The following is an 18,578-nucleotide window of genomic DNA, read 5'->3' as shown; positions in this document are numbered from 1 at the left end:
AAAGGCAGCAAAAGGGGTGGGAGACTCCCTTGGCTCAATAGGGAAGTCAAGGACCTCTTGAAATCAAAACGAGAAGCCTACAAAGGGTGGAAGTCAGAAATAGCTGCCAAAGAGGAGTACACAGCAATAGCCTGGAGCTGTAGGGAGCTGATCAGGACAGCAAAAGCACAAACAATAAACATTGAAAACCAGAATCAAGGACAACAGAAAGTCCTTCTTTAGATGTGTAGGGAGTGGGAGAAATAATAAGGGAGGCATAGGGCCCCTCATGAATGAAATAGGATGGATGATAACTGACACTCAGGGCAGAGCTGAATTCCTGAATGAATATTTCACACTGATATTCCACTGATCCAAGGGTATCAGCTTGCTTAACAAGATACAGGATGATCATGGTGGGGGTGACCACCCTCCCATAGTCTATGTAGATCTTGTGGGGGACTACCTACAAAGACTAAATATTTACAAATCAGCAGGACCAGATGAACTACACCCAAGAGTGCTAAAAGAACTGGCACAACCTATGGCCAAGTTATCTGAGGATTCATGGCACTCAGGAGAGGTCCCAGAAAACTGGAAGAAGGCCAATGTGTTGTCTATCTTGAAGAAAGGGAGAAAGGAGGACCCTGGGGATTCCAGGCCAATCAGTTTGACCTCAATCCCGGGTAAAATCCTGGAAAAAATTATCTGAGTCCATCACTAACAGGCTAACAGAAGATAGTATTCTGAAGGATAGCCAAGCATGGCTTTGTTACGGGCATGTCATGCCAGACCAACCTCATCTTCTACCATCAGCTAACTCGGCACCTGCATAGGGGAAATGAGGTTGATGTCATACTCGGATTTCAAAAAGGCCTTCAACCTGGTCTCCCATGATGTCCTCATAGTTAAACTGTAGAAATGTGGCCTCAACTACTTTATGGGCTGGTGGCTAGGTAACTGGCTCTGTGGCAGGGCTCGGAGAGTACTGATAGATGAGACTGAGTCATCATGGCAGGAGGTGATCAGTGGCATCCCTCAGGGCTCTATACTCAAACCAGTGTTTTTCAACATGTTAATCAACGATTTGGATTCGGGTATTAAAAGTGAACTGGCAAAGTGCTCCATCTGGGGAGAAATAACCCACAACACACTTACAGGCTCGGCAGTGCTACGCTTGCCGGCACCACAACTGAATGAGACCTGGGTGCCATGACAGACAGCAAAATGAGACACTAATGTGAAGCTGTAGCTGGCAGAGCTAATCAAACACTGGCATGCAGCTACCAAGGCATCTTGAGTAAGGCTAAAGATGTCATCCTCCTGCTCTGCTCAGCCTTTGTGAGACTGCAGCTAGAGTACTACATCCAATTCTGGAAGGATGTGGAGAAGCTCAAGAGAGTTCAAAGGAGGACCACATGCATGATTAGAGGCCTAGAGACCAAGTCATATGAGAGGCTGAAAGAGTTGGGACTGTTCAGTCTGGAGATGAAAAGACTCAGAGGAGACTTGGCAGCCTGTAAGTATATCAGGAAAGAACATCAGGGCCTGGGGGAGCAACTATCACCCAGGCTCCCCAGGGGAGGACTAAAAATAATGGGCACAAGCTGATTGAAGATCACTTCAGACCAGACAAGGAAAAACTTCTTTACAAGTGAATATTGAGGGTTTAGAACAGGCTCCCCTCAGAGGTGGTACAACTACCCACCCTGGCAATCTTCAAAAAGCCTCTTGACAGCCATCTTGCTGGGGTCATCTGACCCCAGCCATCTTTCCTGCCCAAGTGCAGGAAGGCTGGACCCAGTGATCTGTAAGGTCCCTTCCAGCCCCTAACAACTATGAAACTATGAATGGGTACCTCACCATAGTGCCTGCTAGGCAGGGACATACCCTTGCTGTCTTGCACAATGGGCAGCACCCTCACAATTATCCCTTATTCTCCCCAGAGCTCACATATCAGAATCACTGACCCCTGAGAGAAAAGAAGCTGCCAGACCACAGTTCATTTACAGGACATTTATTACATAGTAAAAAGTCCATTGGATTTGTAGTCACTTATTCTCTATATACATCATCTGCCCTTTGCAGCTCTCCCACCTGCTCAGTCTGGGTTTCCTGACAATACAGTACAAGCCAGATTGGAGTTGCCCCCAGTTGCCAATGGGGTTTCTGCAATCAGCATGAAGAATTTATAAAACTAATTCAGAAAATAGGAAGAACTGAGATATGGCATGTTACAACCAGCTGGCTCTGCTTCGGGCCAGGGGGATGGCAGAGAAGGGTATTGGCATCCTTGGTGCAGGGAAGAAGCGAAGTGAAACACACTACCAAGGGCTCTGCTCCAAGACTGCAGGCAGCGAAGGAGGGAAACTGTGCGCCCTGACTCCCTACAGCTAGAATTTGCAATGGGGTGTAGTCTCTGGGGGAGCTCCCAGCAGCAAGGCCACCACAGCACAGTAGAGGTGCTCAGAGCTAGCACCAAGTGCCAGTCATTTCCCAGGTCCTCTTGAAAACTAGGAAGGACCATGCAGCCCTAGATGGCTGGAGGAGGCAGCACCTGGTGGTGCTTGGATCAAAAGCCATTTGAACTCAGGGGAAGTAGCTTTGCCACAGCTACTTTGGAAGAGACATCTCTGGGGTCCTGCCCTCAACCGCTTGTTTTTTGTGCTGGCTTCTACCTAGTCTGCCCACCCAGAGATGTCCACCCACAAAGATCTGGCTATGTATTATGTACAAACGGAGAATGGCAGGGTGGCCCCTTCCTCACGGGTCTTGCCAGACTTGCCCACTTGTTCTGGGGGAGTGCAGTGATGCACTGTACTCCACAGCCCGCTGAGGCAGCCTGCACCTCATAGGCAACAAACTGAGAGGCACAGGGCAGGTGCTGTACATTTCTGAGCAGAGAAATGAAAGTCACAACCCTGCCCTGCTGGGTATGCCCAGGGGCCAGCCAGGCAGTGTGCCAAGACACATGGACAGGAAAACCACCAGAGAACTGTCTTGGGACCCTGCTGCACTGAATAATCAGAGAACTTGTCCCTGTGCTCTCCCAGTGGACAGCTACCATCTTCAACTGCTTGGTCCCTGGCGGCTGGGAGTAAGTTCTGCCTAGCCCCTGAAACTACAAAGGCAGAAAGGAGATTGGGCAGCAACAGCGATGAACCTCTAAAGAAAGAAAGCCAGGGACTCCTGGGCACAGTCACAAGAAGGGAGCAGAGACTGACATGGGCCGGGAAGGTGTTAGCAGCTGCCTTGCCACCCTTCCACTCAACCATCTACAGCAAATATGGCAACTACCAGGGAATGTTTGGCCAGCACCCTGCACCTGCAAGCCTTCTTCAGCCAACAGTTCTTGCATGCCTTCAGCCTAGTTGACTTCGGACGTTGTCATGGGGTCACTAGGTCGTGGAGTAGCCAGGAGAGGAACAGGAGAAGTGGCCTCTATTAGGGCTGGGTTCAGAATGATTGGCAGAGACATCGGTGGCACGCCGACCTGTAGCGGGGAGGCCAGAGGTTGCAGGATGAGTGGTGGCTGTGCTGTAGAAGGTGGTATGTCTGTGACAGGGCTCGTCTTCACTGATACCGGTGTAGAGAAAGAAGGGGACCCAGGGGTGCCAATAGTGGCTGGTCCTGGGACTCTCTCAGAATCTGTAGAGGGAAAAAACAGGACACTATTTTACAGTGGCCCTGCCTAAGTCCCTGTACTATTCCTGTCACTCAGCCAAGAGGGGACTGCAGAGCATCCCCCAATGCCTTCTGCCAAACACTTAGCTTCCTGAGCCTATAGGTGACCTCAGGGCCTTCCTCAGATACTCTCCCTGCTTCCTCCCCACCCTTCTCTCACTCCCCACCCCCAGCCAAGGTTAGCAAGGGTAAATCACAAGAATTTTCCCCATGGCACAGAGCCTACAGCCCCATGGAAGACCCAGAGACTACAGACTAGTTCAGATTGAGGCTGCAAGTAGATCAATTCTACCTAACTGAACCAGTGGGGTGAATGCTTGAGCATACTGGGGACTCACCACTGGCTCCCAGCTCAGAGGGCTTCTCTGAGGGTGCTGGGTGAGCAGCTGGTCTTGCATCCCCCACAGGTGAAACAGGTACAGCAGGGGCCACTGGCTTCTGAGGATGTTGCTCTGCTGACACATTGGGGGTAGGGTCTAGACACAAAGAACAAGCAGTGCATTTGCATGCTTCCCCACAACAAAGCTTGCTCCTTTCCCCCGGCCTGCCCTGCTCCCAAAACTGCCTTCATGACTTGGGCAAAAGGAGCACCCCGCCCCTGGCCTTCAGTCCCATCAACATCCAGGCACCTTACTGCCTGGAAGAGGCACTGTCACTGGGGAGCAAAGGACTGGGCCACAATGCAGGGAGTCAGTGCAATGGCAAGGTCATAGCTCAGAGCCCTGCCTACCTTGGATGACTGTCTGCTTGAAGAGCTCATCCCGCAGCCTAGGCAGGAAGCAGTCAATGCGCTCCCAGGTGATCTCCCAGAGATCAGAGTACCCAGTCCGTGAATCAGCACTATGGAATATTCCAGCTGTGTCCATCACAAGCAGCATGTTCTTCAGAGATTCTGGGATGGCCTCCAGCTGTAATAAGAGACACTCCTTATAGCAGAGAGCTGGAGCTGGCAGCAATGGAGCCTCAGACTAGCTAGAGGAAATTCTTGAAGGACAAGGGAAGACAGGGAGACTGGGGAACATGAGGGTTTATTTCATGGCAAACAAGGGGTCAAGGGAAGGAGCCCAGGCTAGCTGATGGAAGTAGCAGCAGCAAATAACACAGAAGAAACACTGCTGAACCCCCTGAGCACATTACCAGCAAGTCACTAGAGCCAGCATGCATGTACTTGTCCATGAAGTCCAGGATCGTCAGCCACAGGGCAGCAAATGTTGTCAGTGAGAGGAGTGGGGAGAGATGCTGCAAGAACACCTGAGGTAGAACAGAACCACAAGTCAAGAGGCACTGTGAGGTCACAGAACTACCACTCTCAGCCCTGGGGTAAAACACTCAAGGTGGGAGCCCTCCCTTTTCTAGCAGGCTTGGGACAAGTAGGCTTCCAGGCACACAGATCCCCTGCACAAGAAGTCCTGAGCCTGCCCTTCCCCAGGCTTTGAAGGATTGAACCTAATTTCCTGCAGGTCTCCAGCACAATGGCCCACAATCCTAAACCCTCCTCTCTCCTGGAACTTCAATGCCCACTATCCCATGGACCAAAAGCAGACAGAAGCCTTGTCACTTAACAGTATAGGGAGAGCAACTTGAACTATCCTGCCAATATTCAGAACACTGAGATAAAGGAGAAGGGCCTGGAAAGGAGACACTAAAACAGGTGCAGCACATATTGCAGGGTAGATGCCTGATGTCCAGCTCTGAACCTGGCCATAGCACACATGGTAGTCAAACCTCAGCATCAAATTTGGTCAAAATTCCAGAACAACTTTCAGAGCTCTTCCTACAACATACAGAGAGGTCCTGAGCCCAGCCCAAGAGGACTCAGAAAATACCCAAACAGAGATAGGATGAGGCCACACAATGAACCCTCACCTTGGAGAGCAGCGTTGAGGCTCTCATCCTAGTCTCCTCCATCCCGCCAATGTCAGCTGGGCTGATGTTCTCCAGGAGCTTTGTCAGCAAAGGAAACAGTACCTGCAAGAGCAACAACATCAGAGTGCTTGGAGCTCAAAGAATCTCTGTGGTGATGCACAAAGTTCATCTGAGCCTCTCAACCCCACAGGTGTGGGCTTGCTCCCAGTGCTTTGGTAACCAACTTCTAAGCCAGGAAGTACAAAACCAAGCACAGGAAACACTGGAGAAATGGACCCATTTGATACCTGAAAGATGCAGCAGAGGGTGGAGTGGGGAACTGGCAAAGAAGTTTCTTTTTCAGACGGACACAAACTGGAGGCAACATACCACTCACCCCTCCCAGAGTGGGAGCTGCATATCTAGGGTGCCCCTGGGGAGGGCTGCATGAGAAGCCAGTGCCCTCCACCCCCAGATAGCTGCGGGTCTTTGACACTCCCCTCCCCACACAAGAGTACAGCTAATGTGCCAGCTCCCAAAGGCAGAGCCTAGTTGGAAAGTTACCTTATTGAAACAGGACTCCCATTCAAGAGCATCCAGGGCCTGCAGGTCATGAACCAGAAGAGCTCGCTGCAAGTAGGTGAGTGCCTGCATCCGCACTTGGCGCCGGGCATCACAGCAGAGCCAAGCGATACCTGCATGTGGAGAGAAGGTTAGAGCTCAACCCCTGCCTGATATGATCTCTCTTTCCCCCACTCCCCAGAGACAACTGGAAACCACATAACAACAAGCAGCATTTTGCCAAGCTATTCAGAGCCTTGGGTGACAAAGGCTATAGACAGACAGATGCTAGCCCATCCTCATCCCCTCTTTGCAGCAGAGATATTGGACTTGGGGAACAAAATGGGAGCCAAGTCCTAATGAGCTATCCTCCCTCTGCCCTCTGAGAAGCTAATCGATATACCTTTAGTGATTGCTCCAAGCCCCACCTTGACCTTGGCAGTATCCCTCCCATTACCAGCAGCTGGTAGCTTTACCCTGGAGCAAGGGACACCAGCAGTTGGACCACAGTGTGCGGGAGTCGGCTTTAATTTTCTTCCCTGCAGCCTCTAGATGGCGCTGCTCCTCTGCCCAGGAGCTGTAGATGGTGGCTGCTCGGGTGTGCAGGGTATGCATGAGATCCAGTAACTGCAATTAAAGGCACCAGTCAGTGACATGCATGATTCTGTCCCTGCCTCTTCCGCCCCCTCCAGTATGGTTGAAACTCCCACAATGCAGCCCAGTGCATAAATAAGTGGGGAAGAGTGGGAACCACACCCTAAGTGCTGAAATTATCTGCATACTCCATCAGACAGCCTCTCAAGACACAGAGGAAGGAGTACCAGGGCAAGGAAGAGTTGGTCAGGTAGGAAAGAAGGGAGCCATTTCCTGGAACAAAAGGAAGGTATCTCCCACAGTGCAAGGAGAAAACTGGAGTTTCAGAGCAGTTGAGCTCAGAAGGGACAATCTGATTTTACCTGAGTGACACCTGTCATAAAGCTCTTGAGCTGTAACATTTGCAAAGGAACTTAAGGTACTAATAATTCAATTCAGTGATTGAACTCTGGGTCTGTGGCCCAATGTTTTTAAATACAATAGTAGGGTTTGAATGGTGTTATAGCTGTGATGGTCCAGGAAATATGAAAGAAGCAAAGTTCTTGGTGATACTTTTTACTGAACCAACAGTATAGTTGGAAGAGATGTTAGATAAGCTTTCGGGCACAAAATGCCCTTCTCTTTTGTAACTCCCTGCTAGCACGCTACATTACTCATCACCTCAGCTTCCTTATCCCTTCCCTCTTGGCTAACTCCAACAAACCTAGATACATTTTAACCTTCTTTATTAAAGGGACCCACTTCCCAGGCTCGTAACTGCCTTCTCTCTCCTGATCACACAAATTCTCTCATCTCATAAGCACATCCCACCTTCCTCATAAGTCAGAAACTAACACTAAACACCTGTATCATTGCTAGGTAGCCATTAAGCTGAAGTGTAGCTCCATCCCCTCCACGGGAGTGCCACAGGTATTTCCCCATCAAGGATGGGTGATGGGGCCCCAAAGATGGGAAAGGAGAGGAGGAAATCCTTGCTATACTTACGTCCTGACTAACCTGTAAAGACACAGTGTGGTAGCTGGCAGGGATGCTCTCATCCTCCTCCTCATCACTATGGGCATGAGACTGGTGCTGGCTTGAGACTCGCAAACGCCGTGTAGAGTTTTCTTTTGGCTTCTTCTTGAACCGATTGGATTTGCTATCATATTTATGGCTCTTACCCCGCTTCTCCTGGGATTTGTACCCTAGAAAGCAAACGACAGTAACATACCCTGCTACATGCCACCTATATATACTTACCCATCTGCGGACGTAGTCGTCCTTACTGCAGAGGTTCTCAACTGGGGTGCCATGGCGTGGGCACTGCTGCTGCGGCCAAGTGAAACTGCCCTGCATGCCTCAAGCGAATCCAGGTTAGGAAGCAACTACAGCAGGAGCAAATGTCCCTGCCTGCATTAGGTTTAGCTGGTAACATACTGGGCTTCCAGTGTGAAGAAGGCAAGCAAAAGTTGTGGGCTCAAGTCTTACCAGTCAGATTTCCTAAAAATATTTCAATTTTACACCAGATAGTAGAATAAAAGGAGCAGAGGGTTCCCTTCCTGCACAAATAATCCCATCTATCTTTTTAAGTGCAGGTTGGACAAACACTTGGCTGGGATGGTTTAGATTGGATGTTCCTGCCTTGAGCAGGGAGGTTGGACTAGATGGCCTTCCAAGGTCTCTCCCAGCCCTGTTCTCTATGATTTAATGCTGACCATACTTCCCTTTCTTCACACCAGACATTCTGCTCCCCTCAAGCCCAAGGATAAGAGACAGGAAAGAGCAAGGGAAAGAGGTCATAGCTAGGTCTGTCATTCCAGCAACCAGTGCATGCAGGACTGTCCTCTATTGAGCCACTTCCACTGGGCCCAGTCTAATAGAACATCCTCCCCTCTTTCCATAGGAGACAACTGCACAGCCCCAGGCTCATTCACTGCTGTTACTCCATGCACTGTAGCCAAGGCCTCAGCCATGGTAGTGCCCAAATGCCAGCTCACCTCCATTCAAGCTTGCCTCCACAAAGATGCGGATGGTTTTGACACAGAGCTCGAAGTTCTCTGGTGTGACATGGGCAGCATCTCGCACGATGAACGACAAGGACTCCACGCACTTCATGAGAGATTTTGTGTCATGCGGGCCAAGGTCCAGTCCCACAGTCAGGCTGTACTGGTTCACAAGAGGAGATGGGCCCTGCCTGTTGAGCACCGTGGCAGATTTGGGACTGTCAATGTCATCCTTCCCCACCTGCAGTGCAAAGGAAGAGTAGCATAAGGGCAACAGCTTGGCTTGGCACAGAGCACATCACGTGGACTTTAGCCCTTCCCAATGCCTGCAGAAGGGCCTTTCCTCTACAACCAGCAGGAGGTGCTGCTTCGCTAAGACCCTGTTTTGTTTTGTTTTTACCTATCCTTGTCCTGTTCTCCCTTCAACCACTATCCAAACCTTCTGATACCAGCCTTCCCCACTCTGGGCAGAGGGAAGCAGGGAGTCCTTGCATTACTCACCACTAGCCAGCCACTGTTCACCATGTCCACATCAGTCACTGAGCGGTGCATCTTGCCTTGTTTGTTGTGATCTGTGTATACCTCTGAATCAGAAGTGTAGCCCCGGTCCAGATTCACATCACTTGGATGGTAGGAGGAGGAGATCTCACTGTCAGACTGAGCACCTTCATTAAGCAGGACAAGGAAATTAGCCAGAGCCAGAGCAAAAGCAAGGTCACCAAAGGAAACAGCAGCTGAGAGGCAGTGGCCAGACTAATCTGAGGAAGTCAGAGAGCACCAACCACAGGGGGTGGAGGGCAAGCAAGCAGATCTTGGTAACCATCTCTCCCCTGCAACAGGACTATTGTGCTCTCCTAATACAGGTAGGAATGCCCACCCATGCCACTGCCACTTCCCATTCAGGCTCCACACTCAGCACATAAGGTGTACAGGGTACTTCTACCTAGCTGCCACAGCACTGGCAGCACCCTTGTTGAGAACCAGTGAGGTAGGCTGAGGCACTGCAAAAGTGGTTCTGCTAAATTCAAGGACGAGGGGGTAAAAAGCACCCTGTTCAAATTTGCTGATGACACTATGATGTGGGGGGATGTGGGCATGCTAGAAGGAAGCAACAGGCTACAATCGGACCTAGACAGGTTACAAGCGTGGGCGGATGAGAATAAGATGGGATTCAACACCGACAAGTGCAAAGTGATGCACCTGGGGAGGAACAACCGGCACCATACCTACAGGTTGGGGAACTCCCCTCTTGTCAGCACAGAGGCGGAAAAGATCCTGGAGTCATCATTGACTCCAAGATGAACATGGGCCGGCAGTGTGGGGATGCAGTCAGGAAGGCCAACTGTACCTTGTCATGCATCCACAGATGCATCTCGAGCAGGTCCAAGGAGGTGATCCTCCCCCTCAATGCGGCACTGGTCAGGCCACAGCTGGAGTACTGCGTCCAGTTCTGGACGCCGCACTTCAAGAGGGATGTGGACAGCATGGAGAGGGTCCAGAGGAGGGCCATTCGCATGATCAGGGGACAGCAGGGCAGGCCCTATGAGGAGAGGCTACGGGACCTGAACCTGTTCAGCCTCCAAAAGAGAAGGCTGAGGGGGGATCTAGTGGCCTGTTATAAACTAGTCGGGGGGGGAATCAGCAGGCATTGGGGGAGTCCCCGTTCCCCCGAGCAGTGCCAGGAGTGACCAGGAATAACGGTCACAAGCTGGCAGAGGGTAGATTTAGGCTAGATATCAGGAGGTGCGACTTCACGGTCAAGGTGGCTAGGATCTGGAACCAACTTCCAAAAGAAGTGGTGTAGGCTCCTACCCTGGGGGTTTTTAAGAGGAGGTTAGATGAACACCTTGCTGGGGTCATTTGATCCCAGTACTCTTTCCTGCCATGGCAGGGGGTCAGACTAGATGATTTACTCAGGTCCCTTCCGACCCTAGAAACTATGAAACTATGAAATTCAGAAAAGTTACAGAGGCTGTTTGGAGTCTTAAAAAGGTTGAGAAGCACTGCTCCAGAAGATACAGAAACTGGCCCCACTTTTTAGGGGAAGGGGGCACATGACTGAAGTTGTAGTAAGAGTATTGTGGACATTAGAGTTAGGAAGAGCAGACCTGCCAACACATTAGAGAATTACATGGGCTAGGTGTGGAGCATTCATCCAGCACCCCTCAGTACAGACTTTATTCTCCACACAGAAAGCAAGCTACATTAGCATGGTGCATTGGGTCAGCAGAACTCGCCTCCCAGCATTCTAGATATTCCACATATTCCAAGTTGAGCAATTCTTGCTAAGGCACCATTTACAGCCCATTGGGATATTGTTTATTTATAAGCCATCATTAAGTTTTCTCTAGCATCTGACACTGAGTAGACTCTAGCCAGCAGGGATGTAGGTAGAGCCCTGGTGTGAATGAGTGGCTGAGCACGTTTCCTGGAAGAAGATCTGTATCCCCGTCACAGATTTCTCATGCAACAAACATAGAGAAGGACTAGAAAAGAAATTGGAGAGCAGGCCTAAACTGACTGCAGCAAAAGGACAAGGCAAAACAAAACTTGTATTATATCTCATTCTCCAATTTCTATGAATCTAGGATAACGGAACTTGTCATACAAGTGCGCACAAACCCCAAGGTCCTACACCAAGCAAAATCTAGGGATACAGAGGAGAAAACAAAGCTACTACCTGGAAGGCCTTTTAGGTGGCCCCTTTAAGGCCTATGGCAGCAAACCTATGAAGGCATAGTCACATAGGTGGAGGATGACTAACTGGCTTTATCCAACTCTCTCTACCATGATTAGGGGTAGCAGTGTAGAGGGTGAGGAACCAGTGGGCAGGTTTTGAGAGGGCCTAGTGCCCTCCAAACCTAGACAGCTTCAGGTCTGGTTGCAATTTTCCTGCACAACACACTGGAATCAGCTAGAAAGGAACCAGTCACTTTACTTTCCTACCAACTCCTTCAGGTAAGACACGGAAAACAGCTGGGTTTACACTGTGCCCCCTGAGAAGGATTAAGCTTATTGTCCAAGACATGAGACCACAACCAGCAGGAAACGGTTCCAAGAACACAGCAGAGACCCTCAAGCAGCTGTGCCTGCTCAGGGAGCAGAGGGGGAGAGCAAAGCAGAGAAAGGGACAGAGCAGGAGTAAGAGTGAACAGCAGGTGCTGGTTTTTAATCTTGCTAATGTAGTTTAATATCAGCTTTGTTTTCCTACAGTCCCCTTTGCTAATTGAAAAGCCTAAGGAAGCAGCTGCTTATCTGGCAAACAGGCATCAGATTTCCTAGCAGCAGCCGGCCTGTCTTACCTGTGTCATTATCTGCCCTTGTGGTAACCTGCAGGGCTGGGGGCGGCTTCACCCCTGACCCGATACACTCCAAGAGGGTGAAGAGTGTGTACCAGTCATTCCCAGAGTGAATGTTAGCAGCGTTGGTTTTCAGGAGCTCATGGAGACCATAGGCAACCTGGTGGCTAACTTTGGACAGCACATTGGACTTCATCATCAACAGGATACGTAGTGAAAGGAGAACCTGGCCAGGGAAGGTGATAGTGAGCACACAAAATCCAGGTATTTCCACTCTCAGCTCTTACCAGAGTCCTTCTCTCCCACTTAGCACTACTTACAGCTGTGGCTTCAGCAGTCACTTGCAAAGCAAGGGATTACAAGGTGAACCCAGCCTTCAGGCAATAGCAGCAGTTCTCTCCTAGGCTGGTGACAGCAAAAACCCCACCTTTCTGCTCACCTGTGCACTGATCTCCTCTCGGCGTAGGAGCCGTATAGCCAGCCTCAGCAGCCCCACTACTGCTCTCTCAACAAGGAAGCAGAACTCCACAGCATGGACACACAAGTGGTAGAGGTGGTCTCGCACTGTCTGCCAGACACAGGTCACACGATCCCTGGACAATACAAGGAGAGGGGAAATGGTCAGGATGAAGACAAATGCCCAATAGGGCTGAAACACTGGTTGCTGGTTCCAGCACTGTGGAGATCCTGTCATCTCACTGCTTCAAATAAGAAACTCCTGCAAGAAGATGTGAAGATCAGATACTCAAGGCAAGGGTGCTCCAGCATCTCAACACCTATTCACAAGCAGTCGGCTGAAGAACAGAACACCTGAAGCTCTGCCTCAGAAGCTTCCATGAGTCCTCCATGCCCCTGTGCATATTCAGCAAATCCCTTCCCCTCTTTTAGTATTCCAGATGCCTGTGGGTTCCCCGTGCTCCTGCCAAACCTTGCAACAGTCTCATGCCAAATGTGGGAACAGGCTACCCCACCACACTCTCTAAGTGGGGAATGACCTGTTTGACAGGCATGCCACAAATTAGCCTCACACCTTTTCCAAATACTATGCCAGTCCCCTTCCCCTATCTGATCTGCTGCTCTGCTTTCAGCTTCCTTTCCCAGGCTCACCTCCCTATTTCCTGCTTTACTTTCTGCTTCCTGCCCTATCTGCCCCTCTGCTGCCTGTTCCCTCCCTGATCTGCCATGCGCTACACACAAGTTGCTACCCATGCCATAGTTTGGCCAAGCCTGCTCCAGGAGATGTGTAGGAAGGGTGCTTGTTGATTGCAAAGCAAGCTGGTGCTGCAAAACTGTTGCCAACCCCACCTCAGCCAGGTTCCACCTCCCCAACAATTTGGAGTTCCATTTTAGTCAGAGTCCTCCAAGTTTTACTGTAGTAAGCAGGGATCTACAGGTATATGATCCTGCTGTTTAGATACTTTAGTACAACTGCTAAGCCCTGCAATTGCACCTATTTGCTACTTCTTGGGGGAAAACCAAGCTTCAAAGGAACTAGGCAGCAGCTATGGTCATCACTGAACCAGCACAAAACATCTGTATGGATCTCAAGGTCTCACCTGTTCTCCAGCACAATCCTCAGGAGCATCTCTAAGCAGAAGGCAGCATCCTCCTCATCATATGTCTCCTCATCAGGTGTCACAGAGATCAGAGCCTGAAAGAACCAAGAACCAGCTTCAGAAGTCACCACTGGAACAAGATGTGCACCAACCCCTTTTACAAAGAGGAGTTCATTGGGACACAGCAACAAACAGATCAACACCTTCACCTCATCAAGGGTTCTGCCTCTCTGTACTGTCTTGTCTTTAAGACACACAGTTCTATACAACTCCTGCCCCTGGTTCAGTAGTTTTAGGAAAGCGCAGCCACTGGGCTTTCTTCTGACACCTTCACAAGTGAACAACTCTAGCAGGCATTCAGGCACAGGATATCAATGAGAGGAGAGAAGGCTCCAGGGCAGGGCTAAAAGAGTTTGCAGAGCTTTGATGAAAACCCTGCCCCCAAGGACTTTTAGCAAATCAGTGAACAAATCAACACCTTCCTCTGCTACTATAAAAGTCCTTGCTTGGTTTCTAATTGTTCCTGAAATGCAAATTATGACACAAAAACTAAACTGAGGAGTCTTCTTAAACAACCTCAAGACAAATCACCTACGGGAGGATCCACAAGGGACATCTATCACAGTATGGGGTACAACCTTGTAATTTCACATACAGTACACCCCCCCTCCAACACAACAACCTGTCTGCAATGGCCCTCACCTTCATGAGCTCCTGCAGGGACTCAAGTTGAAGGAACTTGCTCTCAGTGATCAGCTTCTCAGGGTCACAATGCTGAAGAAAGTCGCAAAGGGGAGAGCATGCTCTTAGTGAGGTCACATGCCAGAGAAACATAGTTCATGACTGTCCACCCATGTAGTTATGACCCTGGCTTAAACAGAGAGAATGTGAAGGCAGGTTCAATCCCATTTACACGGCCTCTCTCAGACCAAGATATTTAACTGAAGACCATTCCTTCCAATGAACCTGGCCTCCCCAAGCTGATTTTAGGGGACAGAATAATTGTCTTACTATCCAACCTGAGCAAGTCTAGTTGCAACAAGGGCAGGTGGAAGATTATCAGTCTGGGGTTATAATTTCAAAGGTACTTTTCAGTTCCCCAAGGGCAGGGGTGGGCAATTACTTTGGCTGGAGGGTGGGCAATTACTTTGGCTGGAGGGCCAAGTAATGACTTTCGGTAAGCTGTCAAGGGCTACAAGGGTAGCTCTGCCCCTTGACAGTTGCCCCATCCCCTGATTGCCAACTTGGGACTGAAGTCCTATTCCTAACCCTTGCCACCAAAAGTCCCTCCCCTTGCCTCTAGAAGTACTTTTTTTTTTTTTTTGGGGGGGGGGGTGCCATCTTGGAACTGGGAAAAACCCCATTTCATTAAAAACAATATTTTTGTCCTGATTTATGTGTGTGTGCATAGTGTGTATAGAGGTGTATATAGCTCAAAAGAGTCTTACGCATGTATTTTGCGTGTGGGGTGTGGTTGGGAGATAGCTGTGGGGGGGGGAGGAGTGTGTGTGAGATCTGTGGGGGAGGTATGCATGTGAGGGGGGTGAAGGGATGTGGAAGAGTGTGAATGGGTGGGTTTTGGGTTTGTGGGGGGATAGGTGTGGGAGGCCACCAAATGCCCTCCACCCCATGGAGCACAGCCCCCACCAGCAGTGGCAGCAGCAGCAGGTGATGAGTCCTCAGGACACTCATGGCCTGCAGCAGGCAGACCCCCCAGCAGCATGTGGCTCTGCCTTGCTGGCACACACCTTCCAGCAGAACTGGGCTGATTCCCAGCACTGCAGGTGGGGGCACCACCAAACCAGGCCAGGCCAACTCCGTGCCTCCATGTGGGGCTTCCAGCACTCTGGTGGGAAGCCGGATGTGAAGTCATGAAGTCCATCCAGCCTGATGGTGCATGACTCCCCATGGCTCCCGGTCTGTGCACCATCAGGCCAGGCGGACTCTGTGCCTCCATGTGTGGCTCTCCACTAGAGTGCTAGAACCCCCATGTGGAGCCAGAGAGCCAGCCCAGCCCAGCCCAGCCCAATGGTGAGAGGCTCCCCCCTGCAGTGCCAGGAACCCAACGTGATAGCACAGAGCCAGCCCAGTCCAACTCAGAGGTGCACACCAGCAGGCCAGGCGGGCTCTGTGCTGACATGTGTGGCTCTCCACTAGAGTGCTAGAACCCCCATGTGGAGCCAGAGAGCCAGCCCAGCCCAGCCCAGCCCAATGGTGAGAGGCTCCCCCCTGCAGTGCCAGGAACCCAACGTGATAGCACAGAGCCAGCCCAGTCCAACTCAGAGGTGCACACCAGCAGGCCAGGCGGGCTCTGTGCTGACATGTGTGGCTCTCCACTAGAGTGCTAGAACCCCCATGTGGAGCCAGAGAGCCAGCCCAGCCCAGCCCAGCCCAGCCCAATGGTGAGAGGCTCCCCGCTGCAGTGCCAGGAACCCAACGTGATAGCACAGAGCCAGCCCAGTCCAACTCAGAGGTGCACACCAGCAGGCCAGGCGGGCTCTGTGCTGACATGTGCAGTTCCCAGGATTCAGCCAGAGCTGCACACTGCCAGAGGGCTCTGCCTGCTGCAGACCATGAGCACCCCGAGGGCCCGCTGCCCGCTGGTACTGCTGCTGCCATTGATGGGGGCTATGCACTATGGAAGGGGGGGAGCATACTCACCCACAAACCACCCCCCCTGCAGGCAGGAGCTCCCCTCCTTATTCATCAGCTGTCCAGTTGCACACCATCATGCTTGGTGCCTCCATGTGGGGCTCCCAGTTGGAATGCGGGGAGTCCCACAGAGGTGGAAGCACAGAGCCCTCCCAGTCCAATGGCACTCAACCTCTGAAAGCGCACCTCACTCCAGTTCCCTGTTGTTGGGAACACACCAAGTTTGCTGCTCTCTGCCATTACCAAGCCCTTTGGATCTCTTGTTACCATCAAAGGGGTTTCCCATTCCCATGCAAGAAGCATGCATTTATAGGCATGACCCCATTTCCTATTGCCTGTGCAGCACTGCCCTTATACATGCACCATCCATACTGCCCCATACTCAATGGACTGTTCTGTGTCAGACACTTTTGGGTCCTGTGAATTACCTTGATACATTCCAGAGCCATTCGCTTTGCTTCCTGGTTCTCTGTAGATGGCCCCCTTATGCCAGATTGTTCTGTACCACTGAGGGTGAGCCAGCTAACAAAACTCAGAACTGTGGACTCACCACTACAAACAAAAGATACGCACATCAGCCAGAGAAGAAACCACACAAACTGAAAAAAGGAAAAAGGATTTACTGGGTCCTATAAAGATTCCAGTGGAGAGTGTGATCCTTCCATATCACTCACCGGTTAGATGGTGTCTCCTCACGCTGTAAAGATATTTTGCCATTGGGATCCACAAAGTCTTCAACCTGGAAGACGGAGAAAGGGTATGTCCCACTGTTCACTTCCTTACACATTCAACCTTCTTCACATCTGTCCTACTTTCCCCCTATCCCTATTATACTGCCCCAGAACACCTACTTACCCTGATATATGGTCCTCCTGCCCTCATCCTCCATTCACACCCAATAACTAATATAATAGAAATGGGCCTTCTTTATTTTTGTGCTGTTCATCCAATACTGTCTTCCCCCATGCCTCCCTCATATGCCTTGCATTTTATTTTAGCAGATGTTTGAGTGCTACAATGTATCAAATACAATAAAAATGAACACACACACCCCCACCACCACCTAATAAGCTTTAGGTAGCCAGTGTGCTAAACCCTGCAAGGACCTGGTGACTATGTTAGAGTATGTATACAGCCATTCCTTTGCTAAAAATGCTCCCTTCCTTCCTTTTGAACTGGTACTTTGCAAATCTAGCCCGTGTGTGTGTGTCCCATCCCCCACCCATCTTTAATTAGCCAGAAGCTGGCTGTCATTACCTCCACCATGGCCTTGGGCAGCAGCTCTGCTCGGAAAAGTTGCAGCATGGCCTCCATGATGTTTTTCCAGCCTTCCCGCAAAATATCACCGTGGCGGTGAGCCAAGTGAAACACAGTCTTTGCTGCAATGTGGGCCTTGGGGTTACTTCCAAAGACAGCAGGCAGATTTTCTATAGACTGCAAGTGAGAAGCAGGGCAGTTAGTCAGCAAGAGACATTTTCCTTTCAGTACAGTCCAGGAGAGGCTATTTTGGAACTAGCAGAGGGCAGTCACTAGCTCTGGGTAAGCGGCTATGGAGAAGCTACTGCTCCTCAGTTAGCATTCACTTTGGAAGGGCAGGGAGAAGCTGGCTTCTCCAATACTTGCCGATTCCTGACGGAATATTTAGACACGCTCTTCAAGGGGTACACACAGTTACAGGGAGAGGCTTGCTGAAGATCTGCTAGTGCTAATAACATGTACTACAGAATCAAAGCTCTTTACAAATACTACAATTCTTACATGGTCCTGCTAGGGAGGAAACTTGAGGTACTGAGAAGTCACATTTAAAGGTCACAAAGCTCTTCCCACTTCAACAGCAGCAAGGCTGGGAAGAGAACCCATACATCCCAGGCACTAATCACCAGATCCTAGCCTCTTCATAATGGCAATCCATTCAATATAGACAGTGTTCTTCAAGCACAGATGGGATCTCTTACCACACTTTCTAACTGACCACATGCTGCAAAGTAGAGTAGCTGGGAAAACCATTACAGCAGCCATATCAGTTGAGATTAAAAAATAAAAAAGTCCAATGATTTTTGTGGAGCCTCTGAAACTCACAGAAGCAACAACAGTACACCAAGAAACCAGCTTTGCTTGTTTTTGTTCACACAGACCAGAGGTGTGTCTAATCCCACTACTATGAGATATACAGAAGAAATAAGGACAGGACTAGAGCTCACACCTGAAGTCCAATAAAACTGATTTATGTTCCATCATTCAACAAATGTCCACTTTAAAACACTAGTACTTGCTTCAGGCTAGGTGCTCTCAAATGCTAGTGACTACAACAGATCTTCAATCCAGAGCTGTGTTGCATTAGCAGCTCTACGCTGGAAATCATAGCACAAACATTTCAGCTGCCTTTGTACCATTTTCCTGTGCCAGGCCCTCTGTTGCTGTGACAG

At 50.2% G+C, this 18,578-nt stretch overlaps 1 protein-coding gene across 11 annotated transcripts in view; it reads right to left on the bottom strand.

Moving 5' to 3' along the window:
• Positions 1-1,980: 1,980 nt before the first annotated feature.
• Positions 1,981-18,578, bottom strand: part of GBF1 (golgi brefeldin A resistant guanine nucleotide exchange factor 1) — a 154,950-nt gene continuing 138,352 nt past the window's right edge. For 6 of the 11 annotated variants that reach the window (XM_090056752.1, XM_090056753.1, XM_090056755.1 and 3 more), the window contains 17 exons: positions 17,410-17,586; positions 16,827-16,891; positions 16,581-16,704; positions 14,203-14,274; positions 13,501-13,595; positions 12,384-12,537; positions 11,948-12,170; positions 9,147-9,310; positions 8,640-8,886; positions 7,648-7,847; positions 6,546-6,696; positions 6,073-6,203; positions 5,530-5,631; positions 4,801-4,914; positions 4,394-4,571; positions 4,002-4,139; positions 1,981-3,627 (listed from right to left, as the gene is read on the bottom strand). In XM_090056752.1, the coding sequence (XP_089912878.1) occupies positions 3,347-3,627; positions 4,002-4,139; positions 4,394-4,571; positions 4,801-4,914; positions 5,530-5,631; positions 6,073-6,203; positions 6,546-6,696; positions 7,648-7,847; positions 8,640-8,886; positions 9,147-9,310; positions 11,948-12,170; positions 12,384-12,537; positions 13,501-13,595; positions 14,203-14,274; positions 16,581-16,704; positions 16,827-16,891; positions 17,410-17,586 (2,616 nt within the window). In that variant the 3' untranslated portion in view covers positions 1,981-3,346. The remainder of the gene's footprint in view (positions 3,628-4,001; positions 4,140-4,393; positions 4,572-4,800; positions 4,915-5,529; positions 5,632-6,072; positions 6,204-6,545; positions 6,697-7,647; positions 7,848-8,639; positions 8,887-9,146; positions 9,311-11,947; positions 12,171-12,383; positions 12,538-13,500; positions 13,596-14,202; positions 14,275-16,580; positions 16,705-16,826; positions 16,892-17,409; positions 17,587-18,578) is intronic. The other 5 variants (XM_090056754.1, XM_090056762.1, XM_090056761.1 and 2 more) reach the window with 3 other exon arrangements.

The sequence above is a fragment of the Crocodylus siamensis genome, chromosome 7, assembly GCF_052110815.1.
Source record: "Crocodylus siamensis isolate JL-2025a chromosome 7, ASM5211081v1, whole genome shotgun sequence".
Classification (NCBI taxonomy): domain Eukaryota; kingdom Metazoa; phylum Chordata; order Crocodylia; family Crocodylidae; genus Crocodylus; species Crocodylus siamensis.
This window is presented reverse-complemented; position numbering and strand designations above follow the sequence as displayed.